This window comes from Pseudophryne corroboree, chromosome 9, assembly GCF_028390025.1.
Source record: "Pseudophryne corroboree isolate aPseCor3 chromosome 9, aPseCor3.hap2, whole genome shotgun sequence".
Taxonomy (NCBI): domain Eukaryota; kingdom Metazoa; phylum Chordata; class Amphibia; order Anura; family Myobatrachidae; genus Pseudophryne; species Pseudophryne corroboree.
The window spans coordinates 227052264-227069752 of record NC_086452.1 but is presented as its reverse complement, the minus strand read 5'-3'; the positions used below and the strand labels follow the sequence as shown (position 1 = coordinate 227069752).

General features: G+C 44.3%; 1 protein-coding gene across 1 annotated transcript in view; it reads left to right on the top strand.

The window, feature by feature from the left end:
• Positions 1-4502: 4502 nt before the first annotated feature.
• The window catches only part of KIF14 (kinesin family member 14), a 292379-nt gene continuing 279392 nt past the window's right edge, over positions 4503-17489 (top strand). Inside the window, exons 1-3 of the mRNA XM_063940137.1 lie at positions 4503-4686; positions 7290-8299; positions 9103-9357. Of these exons, the coding sequence (XP_063796207.1) occupies positions 4609-4686; positions 7290-8299; positions 9103-9357 (1343 nt within the window). The 5' untranslated portion in view covers positions 4503-4608. The remainder of the gene's footprint in view (positions 4687-7289; positions 8300-9102; positions 9358-17489) is intronic.

Sequence of the window (17489 nt, the reverse complement as noted above, 5' to 3'; positions counted from 1 at the left end):
AATAAGTTGTGCGAACGAAAAACTTAGCGAACAACTCGGAATGAGGGCCCATGTGCACTGCAGGGGAGGCAGATATAACATGTGCAGAGAGTTAGATTTGGGTGTGGTGAGTTCAATCTGCAATCTAATTTGCAGTGTAAAAATAAGCCAGTATTTACCCTGCACAGAAATAAAATAACCCACCCAAATCTAACTCTCTCTGCAAATGTTATATCTGCCCCCGCTGCAGTGCACATGGTTTTGCCCAACTGCTAAAAAATTTCCTGCTGCGATCAACTTGGAATTACCCCCATTGTGTTTATATGTCATGCTTAGGTTCAATTATGTGGTGAGGGAGAGGGACATGACTGGCTTCTGTTTCTCCACATATTTTACAATGGGAAGCTTCAAGCACTGGTTTTGCCTATTACATTGTCCCTAAATTATTTGAATTGGTCAGTGAGGTCCCAGGTTTACAGATTTTGGGTTTAATAATCAATTGCCAGCCCTCACTATACACTTTAATCAAATTCCCTGTACAGGTTGAGTATCCCATATCCAAATATTCCAAAATACGGAATATTCAGAAATACAGAATTTTTGGAGTGAGTCTGAGATAGTGAAACCTTTGTTTTCTGATAGATTAATGTACACAAATTTTGTTTAATACACAAAGTTATTAAAATATTGTATTAAATGACTTTCAGGCTGTTTGTATAAGGTCTATATGGAACATAAATGAATTGTGTGTATGTACACACACTTTGTTTAATACACAAAGTTATTAAAAATATTGGCTAAAATGACCTTCAGGCTGTGTGTATAAGGCGTATATGAAACAAATGCATTCTGTGCTTAGACTTGGGTCCCATGACCATGATATCTCATTATGGTATGCAATTATTCCAAAATACCCAAGCATTTTGGATAAGGGATACTCAACCTGTATCATACTTGCCTACCCTCCCGCATTCAGCGGGAGGCTCCCGATTTTTAATTAAGCCTCCCGCTGCCCCGCATACCTTCTGGGTCCTCCCGGTTTTTCATTATTCAGTCTGAAAATATAGGAGGACTCGGTGTCTTTTTTAAAGTTTTTTTATTTACCTTACAGTAAATCCCCAGCGGCTTTCCTACGGGTCAGTGCAGAACAGCAGCTCCGCCTCCTTACTCTCCGGCTACTTACAGCTCGCCCTGCCTTCCTATAACACGAGAGCCTGCCGGATCTTGGAAGGGGAGCTCACTGAGTACACAGCAGCAGCACTGGGACTGGGGCAGCTTGTGCTGCCGTCAGGATGCGCTAATATAGCAGCCTATTACACACAGGATGAAGTAAACTGGTTTGGCTGTTGCAATAGGTCATGACACTGACAGTACTGTAAACTTATCAGCAACCTCCGCTAGCCAGCTGCTGGGGCTGGGGTGGATGATCGCTGACCTCTGACTCCTCATTTCAAGTTAGTAATCTGATTTCTCCCGTTTGCAGATGTCACGCTGTTATCAAGGGCCAGTCTACAAACTACTTTCCACAAGTGTGCTTAAACACTGTTGAATATATCTGTATAATTTCAAGTAGTTTGCAGACTGCCCCTTGCTCCCTGCATGAGTGAAAATCTGCAAATGGAAAATGCAGAGTCCTGTGGCAGCCATCGGGTTAAACCTGTTCACTCAATAACTCTTTCCCATGTAGTGACCGGTGTGTGTGTGTGTGTGTGTGTGTGTGTGTGTGTGTGTAAAATATATATATATATATATATATATATATCTCTATTACATAAGTTAGTCACTCAGTATTATTGTTCATTCTTTGTAACACTAATTTCTACAATGAGGCAATGTTGCAATACACTGTTGGTTGGTAACTCACTCTAAGCTCAGTAACAGTTGCAGTGGAATCAGCAATGCAACATCTTGATACATATATTACTATTCTGTATCATTACCAACCAACAGTGTATTGCAACATTGCCTCATTGTAGAAATTAGTGTTATTATTTTACAACTTGCCTGATTGATGGGACAATCACAGATCAGAGTTACTGAATCAATGCTGTTACAGCATCTTACGCAGTCACAATTTTGAATTTCATGTGTATATGAATAACTTGATATACACTATATACAAAGGAATGGACACATTCACTATTTGTTTTTAATCTTTATTCACTTTATGTGTTTTCTTTATTTTCTTTCACATCTCTCAGATTTTAATACTTCTCTCGTCAAATAATAAAGGACAATTTTAGTCCCAGTATGACATAAATTATTTTTTCTTTATCTACATTATTAGGCATAGGTGGACATCAAAGCCCCTATTGGTCAACATCAACACAGGGGAGCTTAAAATTAAATCTTAATCGGTTGTACATTTAAATGTCAGTTGGGTTGTGTGCACCCTAGTCAGAACGGGTTTCTTCCTCTTGTCCCCTCACTATGGGGATTTGATAATATAATGATATTTATATAACTGATTGTACAGTACATAAAATTTGTATTGCCAGAAAAAGTATTTGGTATTGACCATGTGGGATTTGCAATTTGTGGGATTTGTGTCTTCCATTCCTGTCTTTCTGTGCTCTAGAGAACTCCTAAACCTATATTTCATTTGAAGGGGCCCTGGACTCCACTAAATTTCTATGTGGCTGTGACCTTACCGAGAACTCCTAGTAGCGGAATGGCGCAAATCTTATTTACCAAACACGTTTATTAAATTTGCCTATATGTGGCAACATGCTACACTTAGTATTTGAGTTTTCACCTGCCACTGCAGGACACACCCCTGAGTGACAATAAATGTGCCCATAGGTGGAGCTGGATTCACGCTCCACATTTTATTGCCAACTATAATCTCCCTGAAACTAGTTTTCAAAAGTAGGCAAGTATGACCTGTATTAGTTAGTTTGCATTGAGTGCCAATATACACTGCTAGACACACCGAATAGGCGGTTTTAGCCACGCCCAATAGGCGGTTCTAGACACGCCCCTCCGATCGTGCACCCCTAATAAAATGTGCTGCGCATGCCTATGGGTACAGTACTGTTCTTTTATGGTCTGTATCGGCAAAACAGAAGCTCTACCATTTGTGCCGGGTGCTGTATCATATACATATTGTATTGTATAGCAGTGCTGTGTGGACATGGACTGCCGCAGTGCTGCTCAGTGATAGGTGGTTCCCTCTGTCTATTCCTGACAGCGCCGGCTGCCCTCAGCCCCCAGGAGCAGCCTTCAGTATTATAGAAAGAAAGAGCAGCGCTGACACGTCTCACACCCCCTTTACCCATGGCCACACCCCCTCTACATGTGGCCACGCCCCCTGTACTGGTTTTTATCTGGGAAATGTTGAAGGGTATGCAACCATGTGACCCGCGCCGGCAGGGGGTGGGGCAGGGTCTGTGGACTAGCACTTCTACTATGGTAGATGCTAGAACTAAGTGGGCTAAAGGATTTCTGATGTCAGGGGGAGGAGCTAGGCCGGCGGGATAGTTCTTTCATTATCCATGCCACCAACTACTATCTATAGTAATCTGAAGCCCGAAGGGTACGTTTCGGGTACCCTGTTCGGGCCTTGCTCCTCCCCCTGGTGACGTCAGAGGTCCTTTTTCCAACTTGTTTTTAGCCATAACCTTTCTACCATCCACATGGAAATCTATTAGGCATACCTCCCAACATGACCCTCTCCAGGAGGGATAGAATGCCCTGCTCCTGGACTTCCCTCTAACTTTAGGATTGCCATCACCTGTGCTGAAACATCTTTCTTATGCATTACCTGTTCGAAACAAATGCCAGCAATCTTGAATTAAGAGAAAAAATATCCAGAAGCAGAGTATTTTGTTCCTCCTGGAGAGGGTCAAGGGGGTAATTCCAAATTGATCGCAGCAGGATTTTTGTTAGCAGTTGGGCAAAACCATGTGCACTGCAGGGGAGGCAGATTTAACATGTGCAGAGAGAGTTAGATTTGGGTGTGGTGTGTTCAATCTGCAATCTAATTTGCAGTGTAAAAATAAAGCAGCCAGTATTTACCCTGCACAGAAATAAAATAACCCACCCAAATCTAACTCTCTCTGCACACGTTGTATCTGCCTCCCCTGCAGTGCACATGGTTTTGCCCAACTCCTAACAAAAATCCTGCTGCGATCAACTTGGAATTACCCCCCATGTTGGGAGGTACTCAGGTATGTATTAGGTAACCTGTCTCGGAGCCACTATGCTCGTGTGGCAAGCGTACAAGTTAAGCCTGCCTTACTCCTCCCACTGCCATCGTGGGGTCACATGATTGGAAAGTCAGAGGTCCTTTAAATCACTTGAATTTAGCCACAACCTTTACACATAGACCGCTAATTGTGCACAGTGTTCAAATCATAATGGTCTCATAAATCCTAACTTTATGATAACGTACAATATTATTTTGCAAATAATTATAGCTCATTTGAGAACCAATACACAAAAGGTACAAAATGCCTGTACGATACAGAGTGACCACATACTGTATATTGAATGTTCACCTTAAGCGACTGATTGCCCACAAGAAAAATGGCCGGCGCTGCCGCGTACTTCCTGTACTTGTCATGTGATCTTATCCTAAGGAGATGATGACAGCGGTTTAACCAATCAGAAAAGAGAGGGGAATTCGAAATGCGTCGCCAGCTGCAAACGGAAGAGGGTGAGTGGGAGAGGAATGGATTTTGCCCCCGGAGAGCAGTGTGTGTAATGGTAAGGAACGATAGTGCGATTTACTATAGTGCTTTATCACAGCGCTCGCCGCATGTACTGTAGCTGTGTTACATTGCTTACAGACCAGCGCAATGACATGCAATACTGTACATTACAATGCGTCTGCTACATTGCTGGCTGTGGTCAGTAGGAGGTATCGTTATGCAGCTCAATATAACTTCATTCTAGCAATATGTTAATTAATAGTGATTAACATTTCTGTGCGATATTCTTACTGCTACTGCAATACACTTACATTTGATTTTGCTGTGTAATTCCCGGAGCCGCTGATCAACTCATTAGTTGTACAAAACCTATTGCATAAATGGCTCGTGTGACTAATACATTTGTATCAACATCTGACTTGTTTGTTTCCGACTTTGTTTCACAGTGTTTTCTGAAAACTTCATAGGGGTTTTCATTTTAATATTATTAAAAATGGTAAAATATGGTGTGTGTGCCCAGTTTGCCAGTGTATTTCAAATTTGTGGTCCAAGACTAGTTAACCCTTGCAAAACTACAGCTACTTGTTCAAAATGGCAATTTATAAAACTGTGTGTGCCCAGTTTGCCAGGTTATTTCATGCCCAAAACAGCGTTGGGCCAGGCTAAATATATGCAAGTCATATGTAAGTGACCACCCTCTGTTGATTTCAGGTGTCAAATTTGTGGCACAAGTCAGTTAACCCTTGCAAAACTCAACTTTCTGAATAAGAAGCTGTAGTTCGAATAAGAAGCTGGCCGAATAAAAAGCTAACTTCAGCCTTGTTTTATTTTAGTGTATTGGCTTGCTTACATATGCTCTCCTGTACTGCTTACCTATGGGTATCCGGTCTCTAGGTTGACAATATCTAGGTTGACATGACAGAAGGTCGACATGAGTTTTTCATTTTTTTTTCCAATTTTTTTTTTCATGCTTTACGGTCCACGTGGACTACAATTAGGAACGGTAACGTGCCGAGCGCAGCAAGTCATCTTGCCCGAAGCCGCGAGCCATGCAAGAGTACACTGCATTATTTGGGGTTCCGGTCACTCTACGGAGAAAACGACACACCAAAAAATAAAAAAACGAATGTCAACCTTCTGTCATGTCGACCTAGAGACCTTGTCAACCAACTTACTGTCGACCAATAGTGGCTGACCTAGACACTGTCGATCTAAGTGTGGTCGACCCTATGATCCACACACTACCTATGCTCTCCTGTACTGCTTACATACTGTACGCTCTCCTGTACTGCTTACATACTGTACGCTCTCCTGTACTGCTTACATACTGTACGCTCTCCTGTGCTGCTTACATACTGTACGCTCTCCTGTGCTGCTTACATACTGTACGCTCTCCTGTGCTGCTTACATACTGTGTGCTCTCCTGTGCTGCTTACATACTGCACACTCTCCTGTGCTGCTTACATACTGCACACTCTCCTGTGCTGCTTACATACCGTGTGCTCTCTTGTGCTGTTTACATACTGTGTTCTCCTGTACTGCTTACATATTGCCCACTCTCCTGTGCTATTTACATATTGTGTGCTCTCCTGTACTGCTTACCTATGCTTTCCTGTACTGCTCAACATACTATATGCTCTCCTGTGCTGCTTACATACTGTGTGCTCTCCTGTACTGCTCTACATATTATATGCTTTCCTGTGCTGCTTACATACTGTGCTCTCCTGTACTGCTTACCTATGCTCTCCTGTACTGCTCTACATACTATATGCTCTCCTGTGCTGCTTACATACTGTGTGCTCTCCTGTACTGCTTTTCATATTATATGCTTTCCTGTGCTGCTTACATACTGTGTGCTCTCCTGTACTGCTTACCTATGCTCTCCTGTACTGCTTACATATGCTCTCCTGTACTGCTCAACATACTATATGCTCTCCTGTGCTGCTTACATACTGTGTGCTCTCCTGTACTGCTCTACATATTATATGCTTTCCTGTGCTGCTTACATACTGTGTGCTCTCCTGTACTGCTTACATACTGTGTGCTCTCCTGTACTGCTTACATATAGTGTTCACTCTAGGAGTGAAAAGGGCCAGGGCGCCGGACTCCGGGGGCACATGTGTGCGCGTGACCACGCAAATTAGGGGAGGTGGCCACGCCTACGTCATTTTAGGGGGCGGTGCGGCCCACAGACGCTACTATAGAGAGCGTCTGTGGCCGGCGACGTCACTGTTGGGGGCGTGCCCAGCACCTCCGTCGGTGCTGGGCTTCCCCCAGCCCTCTCCCAATGCGTGAATGGATGCCGCGCGCATGCGCACGGCATCTATACACGCCGGGAGGGCAGGAAGCGGGCAGCTGTTCTAGCAGGGCGCCGCAAAAGGGGCAGGGCGGGTTTTGCCTGCTAAAAAACGGGCAGGGCGCGGCGCCCTGCTAAAACAGCCTAGAGTGAACACTATACATATGCTCTCCTGTACTGCTTACATACTGTATGCTCTCCTGTACTGCTTACATATTGTATGCTCTCCTATGCTGCTTACATACTGTATTCTCCTATATCACCCTGCCCTGACACAGTATTCCTGGATGTTTTTGTATGACACTATAGCAACAGTAATTGTCTTTTTTTTCTTTCCCTTTTCTTTTTTTTTTCTTTTTTAGAATAATAATGATTGTGAAAACATGACTTTGCTTTCTTCTGGCAGTACTAGAGAGTCTTCTGTGAAGGGAGATTATATTATTGATATTCAAATCAATACTAATAAAGGAAGGAGTTTCAACAATTTGGGAGAAGAAATGTTGCACCCAGGCCATCATCCAACTGATCGAGAGAAGAATAGAACATTTATCATTTCTGACTGTAAAAGTGTTGCATCTCCAACAACACTAAAACCAGAGACTAATTTAAAGCTTCAAAGAAGGGAAACTATTGCCAAGGGGTCTCCTCAAGTGGAACAGGGACTAGACTGCAATGGCATTCAGTCAGACGAACCTGACAAACGCCTGACTTTACAGAGGAGGATGAGAACTGGTTCAATTGAAAAAGAAGACTCCAACAAGAATCCTAAGTTAGGTGTTAATGTCAAGACTGTTGTAGAAAAGCAAAATGTGAAATATGGTTTACCACCAGCCAAAGCAGCCAGCACGGAGTGCTCCAGTCAGCCTGAATTCAGAAGCAAGGGTTTATGTAGCGTAAATGGAAAACTGTACCAACCAAAATCTATTTTAAACAGCTTAAAAGTTGAAAATTTGCACGTGAATGGCACATCAGCTGATGTAAGGCTTCAGACTGTCAAGGCCACAAAGGGAAAGGATTTTATGAACAGTCCAAATAGTTTGGGGCATGACTTTGTAAAGGCATCTGTACCAAAAAATGGGTGTGTAGATAAACAAAAAACACCAAAGAATGGGGCCACTGGCTTGCTGAGGTCTGCATCGATCCGTGATATGAGGAGCCCTGTGTTAACCCCAAAGCGCCCAGTAGGAACTCTACCTGCTACCAATAGGAAGAACCTTAGTACAGTTGACCATGTAGAGAAGACCCTGGAAGCCAGTTTTCCACATGTGAAAGATGAGACTAGCAGCATAAATCCTAATGCTGAGGATGATCCCCACAAGGCACAAAACTGTGCAGTGACTGTAGCAGTGAGAGTGAGACCATTCAGTACCAGGTTAGTAGAACTACAGTATCTCCTCATGCGTTAAATAGTTTAGGATACAAGTGAAAGTTCCTGAAGAAGTGTTCCTCAGCTTCTGAAGCATGTTTCCAGATGATAATTCCCCAAACCATTTCATTTCACATCCAAACGGTAGTTCTAAACAAAATATAAATGGGTATGGATTCCTTACATCACCAAAACATAGCACATGCTCATTGTTACTGCACAACTGCAGGGAATAAAGGGCCACATACTGTATACATAATGCATTACTTGGTACTGAATGTAATGGATAATTAAATAATTTTTTTTTTTTTTTTTTTATATATATATGTTGAGTATCCCATCTCCAAATATTCCGAAATACGGACTTTTTTGATCGAGAGTGAGATAGTGAAACCTTTGTTTTTTGATGGCTCAATGTACACAAACTTTGTTTAATACACAAAGTTATTAAAAATCTTGTATTAAATGACCTTCAGGCTGTGTGTATAAGGTGTATATGAAACATAAATGAATTGTATGAATGTACACACACATTGTTTAATGCACAAAGTTATAAAAAATATTGGCTAAAATGACCTTCAGGCTGTGTGTATAAGGTGTATATGTAACATAAATGCATTCTGTGCTTAGATTTAGGTCCCATCGCCAAGATATCTCATTATGGGATGCAATTATTCCAAAATACAGAAAAATACGATATCCAAAATAATTCCGGTCCCAAGCATTTTGGATAAGGGATACTCAACCTGTATATGTAATTGTGTTTTGATCTTCTGTACATTCCTTTAACATGACTTTTATTATTATAGGGAAATAAAAGAAAATGATATACAAGTGGTCTCTATGACTGGACAGGAGACCGTTGTACAACACCCTGAATCCAAGCAAACCCACAGATTTCAATATGACTTCTCTTTTTGGTCCTTTGAAAAGTCCAGTCCCAACTATGTAGATCAAGAAAAGGTGTATGAGAAGCTGGCTGTACCTCTGCTCGAGTGGTCTCTCCTGGGATACAACACCTGCTTGTTTGCCTATGGTCAGACTGGATCTGGAAAGTCGTATACGTATGTTTAATAATACAAACAATAAGTTTTATGCATGTTTAGTTATCAATGTTTGTACAAAACAATCTTTATTTTCGACATGCTCTTTCTGGAAGAGCCACGGGACTTGGCAGTGTGCAGTCTAGGGGTCCAGTTTTTCATACACTGCCACCTTGTCATCCTCTTTGTCATAACTTCACATAACATACCCTAATGTGATATCTTCTGTATCAATCTTCTGTTCATACTGTATTATGTATAGTCTTCAAATCCATCTATCGCACGGAGTATAATTCCCTACTCTTTAATGGTTGTCACATTTTCTCAGGTAAATGTTTAGTGCAGAGGTAGAGCTGATGTTTGTGCTTTGTTTACAGAAAGAATCAAATTGTTAATGCTTATTTAACGTTTATAATGAAAAGGATTTTATTTGTCAATAATCTTATGGGGCACAAAGAATCTTTGACATATGAAGTTTCCTACGGATTGTTAGCACTTTACATATTGTGAGTGATGAGCTTCTCATTCTTCCATATCTCCATCCATCCATAAGTGCTCACGTGACAGTCGGCTCCCACTAAGATGCTTGGCCTGCAAAGCCGTGGGACGGCTTGGGAGGTGGGTCGGAGCAGACAGCCTTGTCTGATCCACACTATAAGGAGGCTGCTCTGCATAGCTGTAGAGTTGATGGTGTTAATGCGTACCATGTCATCATGGCACCTCCCTCTGGTTAACTGATTTCAGCTAATCCTATGAAATTCAGCCTATACATGTGCTGTGCCAGCAGTTCCTGTTGTTCTTTGTGTTCCCAGCTGCAGGTAGCAATCTCTAGATGTGGTGGGATTGGGCTCCTTGATGGTATTTCTGATGTGTTCTGTGTCTGTATGTAATTGGGTCCCTTATTTCTCCTTTGTATCTCTTCTTATCCCTGTATTTTCCAAAACAGATGGATAACTGGAGTAGAACTGATGGGATCACATCAACAATATTTAACTGTGTGTAAATGTCATGCTAAGTTTCCAAATGGACAGTTTGCTGTGAACATCTTATGAGGAGCTGTGAGGTGAACAGTTACATGCAGTGATTGGTAGAATCAGGCTGGGTTAAATCCCTAGTGCTGTCTCTTACTGCCCTCACGCAGCTCGCTAGCTTTGTTGTAGGAGAAGGGATTTATCTTTCCCCCTCTTACTGATGAATCTTCATGTCTGCATATCTGGCATATACAGAGTATGTCTGGGGAGTGAAGAGCACTGTAAATCAGTGACATGGCTCATTATTGCATTGCACAGCATATGACGTTACTGCGGGGAAGGTTTCCCCATGCATAAAGCAAGTTTAACTGTCTTAAAAGAAATGGTTGAGGATCCCTGCTACACTGGTGCAATATAAGCTGCCAAAGATAACGGGCCTAATTCAGATCTGATTGTAGATGTACTAAATTTAGTACATCTGCGATCATTTACTCTGACCATCGGTGCTGATCAGCCTTTAGTGTATAGGTATCTTTCAAAATGTTAGCAAGCGTACCCCACTCACAGTGATGCACGATATTCCAAGACGTATAAAGGTATCTTTTTACTCTGGCTGTCCATGCACACGGTCCATGAGAGATTCTCAACCAGATACACGTATAGATGGGCAAAGAAAATATATGGTGTTCACAACACTCTTAAAGTCCTCAAAATAAAGTTCATTCCAAAAAACCCCAACCCAAGAGGGCAGATAAAAACATCCATTAAAATCCAACAATGGGGGTAATTCCAAGTTGATTGCAGCAGGAAATTTTTTAGCAGTTGGGCAAAACCATGTGCACTGCAGGGGGGGCAGATATAACATGTGCAGAGAGAGTTAGATTTGGGTGGGTTATTTTGTTTCTGTGCAGGGTAAATACTGACTGCTTTATTTTTACACTGCAATTTAGATTACAGATTGAACACACCCCACCCAAATCTATCTCTTTCTGCACATGTTATATCTACCTCCCCTGCAGTGCACATGGTTTTTCCCAACTGCTAAAAAATGTCCTGCTGCGATCAGCTTGGAATTACCCCCAATGTCAGCGTACATAAAAATTCTGCAGCAATATGTGACCATCAAAATCAACCTTTATGCGCTTTACAAACCTGCAATATCGTATCTATGATCTTGGAGTTGAATATAATGTGATCTATAGACAGAGCCCACAGCATATATCTCATTAACAACGAGTTGGGACATGTGGAATAAAATAAAGCGCATCAAGGTTTCTATCATCTATACTACCGTGAGTGGGGTACGCCACTTCACCACCTCAGATGTTAAAGATACCTTTTAAATGCTTTGTGCAGTTATAGTGAGGTACGCCTGTCTTGATAACGCAGAGTCCCTTTTATACAGAAGTTCATCTTTACAAAAATTCTATGGGCACAGATTTAAAAAAAACTCTGTTTCTCTAACGTCCTAGTGGATGCTGGGGACTCCGTAAGGACCATGGGGAATAGACGGGCTCCGCAGGAGACTGGGCACTCTAAGAAAGAATTAGGACTACTGGTGTGCACTGGCTCCCCCCTCTATGCCCCTGCTCCAGACCTCAGTTAGAATCTTTGCCCGGACGGAGCTGGGTGCATTTTAGTGAGCTCTCCTGAGCTTGCTATTAATAAAGTATTTTAGTTAGGTTTTTTATTTTCAGAGAGCTTCTGCTGGCAACAGACTCTCTGCTATGTGGGACTGAGGGGAGAGAAGCAAACCTACTAACTGCGGCTAGGTTGCGCTTCTTAGGCTACTGAACACCATTAGCTCCAGAGGGATCGAACACAGGAACTTAACCTTGGTCGTCCGTTCCCGGAGCCGCGCCGCCGTCCCCCTCGCAGAGCCAGAAGACAGAAGCCGGCGGGTGAAGCAAGAAGACGTCAAAATCGGCGGCAGAAGACTCCTGTCTTCATATGAGGTAGCGCACAGCACTGCAGCTGTGCGCCATTGCTCCCACATTACGCCCACACACTCCGGTCACTGTAGGGTGCAGGGCGCAGGGAAGGGGGGGGTGCCCTGGGCAGCAATTGAGTACCTCCTGGCAAAAAGCAGCATATATACAGCTGGGCACTGTATATATGCATGAGCCCCCGCCATTATTTTTTACACAAAATCGCGGGACAGAAGCCCGCCGCTGAGGGGGCGGGGCTTCTTCCTCAGCACTCACCAGCGCCATTTTCTCTCCACAGCTCCGCTGAGAGGAAGCTCCCCAGGCTCCCCCCTGCAGAAGCACGATAGAAGAGGGTGAAAAAGAGAGGGGGGGCACATAAATTTGGCGTAAAAACAATATATACAGCAGCTACTGGGTTAACACTAAGTTCCTGTGTGATTCCTGTGTCATATAGCGCTTGGGTGTGTGCTGGCATACTCTCTCTCTGTCTCTCCAAAGGGCCTTGTGGGGGAACTGTCTTCAAATAGAGCATCCCCTGTGTGTGTGGTGTGTCGGTACGTGTGTGTCGACATGTCTGAGGTAAAAGGCTCCCCTAAGGAGGAGATGGAGCAAATATGTGTGTGAGAGGGTGTCTCCGTCGACAACGCCGACACCTGTTTGGATATGTGTAAGTGCTAAGGTGAATTTATTGCACAAAAGATTAGAGAACAGACAGGAAATCTACCCATGTCTTTCCCTATGGCGCAGAGACCTTCAGAGTCTCACAATGCTCACTATCCAAAATAATAGACACTGATATCGACATGGAGTTTGACTCCAGTGTCGACTACGATAATGCAAAGTTACAGCCAAAATGGCAGGAAAGTATTCAATATATGATTATTGTAATAAAGATGATTGGCATATCACTGATGACTCATCTGTCCCTGACACAAAGGTACACATGTTTAAGGGGAAGAAAGCTGAGGTAAATTTCCCTCCTCTCATGAGGAAAAATAGCGGGAATCTCCAGACAAGAGACTGCAGCTTCCCACAAAGAATTCTCAGGCAGTATCCTTTCCCCCACTAGGGCCAGGATGTGATGGGAATCTTCCCCTAGGGTGTCACGTTTGCCCAGAAGGTAGCCCTAGCTATTCTCAGGGATCCTGCAGATAGCCTGCACATTCTGGTACACTACTCAGACCGGCGATTGTGTCGGCATGGGTTTATAGCGCTGTGGCGGCGTGGACAGGTACCTTTTCAGCAGAAATTGAGACCCTAGTGTGTGTGTGTGTGTGTGTGTGTGTATGTATATATATATATATATATATATATATATATATATATAATATATATTTATTAAAGATGCTGTCTTAAGAGATATATATAATCAAACATGCCCAAAGAGACATGGGTATGCTGGGTCCTAGAGTCAAGCTATGTCGATTTCTGCTTGACGTGTCCTGTAGAATATGCAATGGACAGATGATGCCAACTTAAGTGGCATATGGAAGGCTGAGGATTGTGTGGAGAAGGGTTCTTGGACCTGGTCTCCACAGCTATAGCTGGTAATTCTGATATTTTGCCTTATATTCCTGCACAGCCTAGGAAAGCACGACATTATCAAATGCAGCCTTTCGAACAAAGAAACAAGAAAGTCCGAGGTGCGTCCTTTCTTGCCAGAGGCGGGGGCAGAGGAAAGAAGCTGCACAACACAGCTAGTTCCCGGGAACAGAAGTCCTCCCCGGCATCTATGAAAATCCACCGCATGTCGCTGGGGCTCCACAGGCGGAGCTAGGCCAGGTGGGGGCACGCTTTCGTAAGTTCAGCCACAAGTGGGTTCACTCCTTGTTAGATCCCTGGGCAATAGATATTGTGTCTCAGGGATACAAGCTGGACTTTGAGAAGGTGCCTCCTCACTGACGGCCCTGCCGGCTTCCCCCCACGAGAGGGAAACAGGGTTAACTGCAATTCACAAATTGTATCTTCAACAGGTGGTGGTCAAGGTTCCGCTCCTTCAAAAGGAGGGGGTTATTATTCAACCATGTTGTAGTCCCGAAACCAGACGGTTCGGTCAGATCCATATTGAATTTAAAATCCCTGAACATATACTTGAAAAGGTTCAAGTTCGAGATGGAATCGCTAAGAGCGGTCATTGCAAGCCTGAAAAGGGGGAGATTTTAAGCCCTGCCGGCTTCCCCCCACGAGAGGGAAACAGGGTTAACTGCAATTCACAAATTGTATCTTCAACAGGTGGTGGTCAAGGTTCCCCTCCTTCAAAAGGAGGGGGTTATTATTCGACCATGTTGTAGTCCCGAAACCAGACGGTTCGGTCAGACCCATATTGAATTTAAAATCCCTGAACATATACCTGAAAAGGTTCAAGTTCGAGATGGAATCGCTAAAAGCGGTCATTGCAAGCCTGAAAAGGGGGAGATTTTATGGTGTCTCGGGGCAAAAAGGAGGTATACCTTCATGTCCCCATTAATCCACCTCATCAGGCGTACCTCAGAATTGTGGTACGGGATGGTCATTACCAATTTAAGACGTTGCCGGTTGGTCTCTCCACGGCCTCGAGAATATTCACCAGGGTAATGGCGGAAATGATGGTGCTCCTGTGGAAGCAAGGTGTCACTATTATCACGTACTTGGTCGATCTTCTCATAAAACCGAGATCAAGAGAGCAGTTGCTGAACAGCATATCACTTTCTCTGAAGTGTAACGGCAACACGGCTGGATTCTATGTATTCCAAAGTCGCAGTTCGTTCCTACAGCTCATCTGCCTCTTCTAGGCATATTCCTAGACACAGACCAGAAAAGGGTTTATCTCCCGATAGAGAGAACTCAGGAGCTCGTGACACTGGTCAGAAATCTATTAAAACCAAAACAGGTGTCAGTGCATCACTGCACTCGAGTCCTGGGAAGTATGGTGGCATCATACGTGGCCATTCCCTTCGGCAGGTTCCATGCGAGGACCTTCCAATGGGACGTACTGGACAAGTGGTCCGGATCACATCTTCAGATGCATCGGTTAATCACCCTATCCCCCAGGGCCAGGGTGTCTCTCCTGTGGTAGCTGCAGAGTGCTCACCTTCTCGAAGGTCGCAGATTTGGCATTCAGGACTGGGTCCTGGTGACCACGGATGCAAGCCTCCGAGGGTGGGGGGCAGTCACACAGGGAAGAAATTTCCAAGGGCGGTGGTCAAGTCAGGAGACTTGCCTTCACATCAATATCCCGGAATTAAGGGCCATATGCAACGCCCTAAGTCAAGCGCAGAACCTGCTTCGCGACAAATCGGTGCTGATTCAGTCAGACAACATCATAGTAGTGGCTCATGTGAACCGCCAAGGTGGCACAAGGAGCAGAGTGGCGATGGCGGAAGCCACCAGAATTCTTCGCTGGGCGGAGAATCACGTAAGAGCACTGTCGGCAGTGTTCATTCCGGGAGTGGACAACTGGGAAGCAGACTTCCTCAGCTGGCACGACCTCCACACGGGAGAGTGGGGACTTCATCAAGAAGTCTTCACGCAGATTGCAAGGCGGTGGGAACTGCCACAGGTGGACATGATGGCATCCCGCCTCAACAAAAAGCTACAGAGATATTGCGCCAGGTCAAGAGACCCTCAGGCGATTGCTGTAGACGCATTAGTGACACCGTGGGTGTTCCAGACGGTTTATGTGTTTCCTCCTCTTCCTCTCATAACAAAGGTGCTGAGAATCATAGGAAAAGGAGGAGTGAGAACAATACTCATTGTTCCGGATTGGCCAAGAAGGACTTGGTATCCAAATCTGCAAGAAATGCTCACAGAGGACCCATGGCCTCTACCTCGCTGACAGGACTTGTTGCAGCAGGGGCCCTGTTTGTTCCAAGACTTACCGCAGCTGCGTTTGTTGGCATGGCGGTTGAACGCCGGATCCGGGCAGAAAAAAGGCATTCCGGACGAGGTTATTCCTACGCTGATAAAGGCTAGGAAGGAGGTGACGGCTAAACATTATCACCGTATATGGCGAAAAAAATGTTGCTTGGTGTGAGGCCAGGAATGCCCCTACGGAGGAATTCCAGCTGGGCCATTTCCTTCACTTCCTACAGTCGGGAGTGACATTGGGCCTAAAATTGGGTTCCATTAGGGTCCAGATTTCGGCCCTATCCATTTTCTTTCAAAAAGAACTCACTTCTCTTCCTGAAGTCCAGACGTTGTATAGGGAGTGCTGCATATTCAGCCCCCTTTTGTGCCACCAGTGGCACCTTGGAATCGTAACGTGGTGTTGAGTTTCCTGAAATCTCACTGGTTTGAGCCACTTAAGACCGTGGAGTTAAAATATCTCACGTGGAAAGTGGTCATGGTATTGGCCTTAGCTGCGGCTAGGCGTGTTTCAGAATTGGCGGCTTTGTCATGTAAAAGCCCCTATCTGGTTTTCCATATGGACAGGGCAGAATTACGGACTCGTCCGCAATTTCTGCCGAAGGTGGTGTCATCTTTTCATTTGAACCAACCTATTGTGGTGCCTGCGGCTACTCGTGACTTGGAGGATTCCAAATTACTTGATGTAGTCAGGGCTTTGAAGATTTATGTAGCCAGAACGGCTGGAGTCAGGAAAACTGACTCGCTGTTTATCCTGTATGCATCCAACAAGCTGGGTGCTCCTGCTTCAAAGCAAACTATTGCTCGCTGGATCTGTAACACGATTCAGCAGGCTCATTCTGCGGCTGGATTGCCGCATCCAAAATCAGTAAAAGCCCATTCCACAAGGAAAGTGGGCTCTTCTTGGGCGGCTGCCCGAGGGGTCTCGGCATTACAGCTTTGCCGAGCAGCTACTTGGTCGGGTTCAAACACTTTTGCAAAATTCTACAAGTTTGATACCCTGGCTGAGTAGGACCTTGTGTTTGCCCATTCGGTGCTGCAGAGTCATCCGCACTCTCCCGCCCGTTTGGGAGCTTTGGTATAATCCCCATGGTCCTTACGGAGTCCCCAGCATCCACTAGGACGTTAGAGAAAATAAGATTTTACTCACCGGTAAATCTATTTCTCGTAGTCCGTAGTGGATGCTGGGCGCCCGTCCCAAGTGCGGACTTCTTCTGCAATACTTGTATATAGTTATTGCTTAAATAAGGGTTATGTTATGTTGCATCAGGTTGTCTGATGCTCTGTTGTTTTTCATACTGTTAACTGGGTATGTTATCACAAGTTATACGGTGTGATTGGTGTGGCTGGTATGAGTCTTACCCTGGATTCCAAAATCCTTTCCTTGTAATGTTGGCTCTTCCGGGCACAG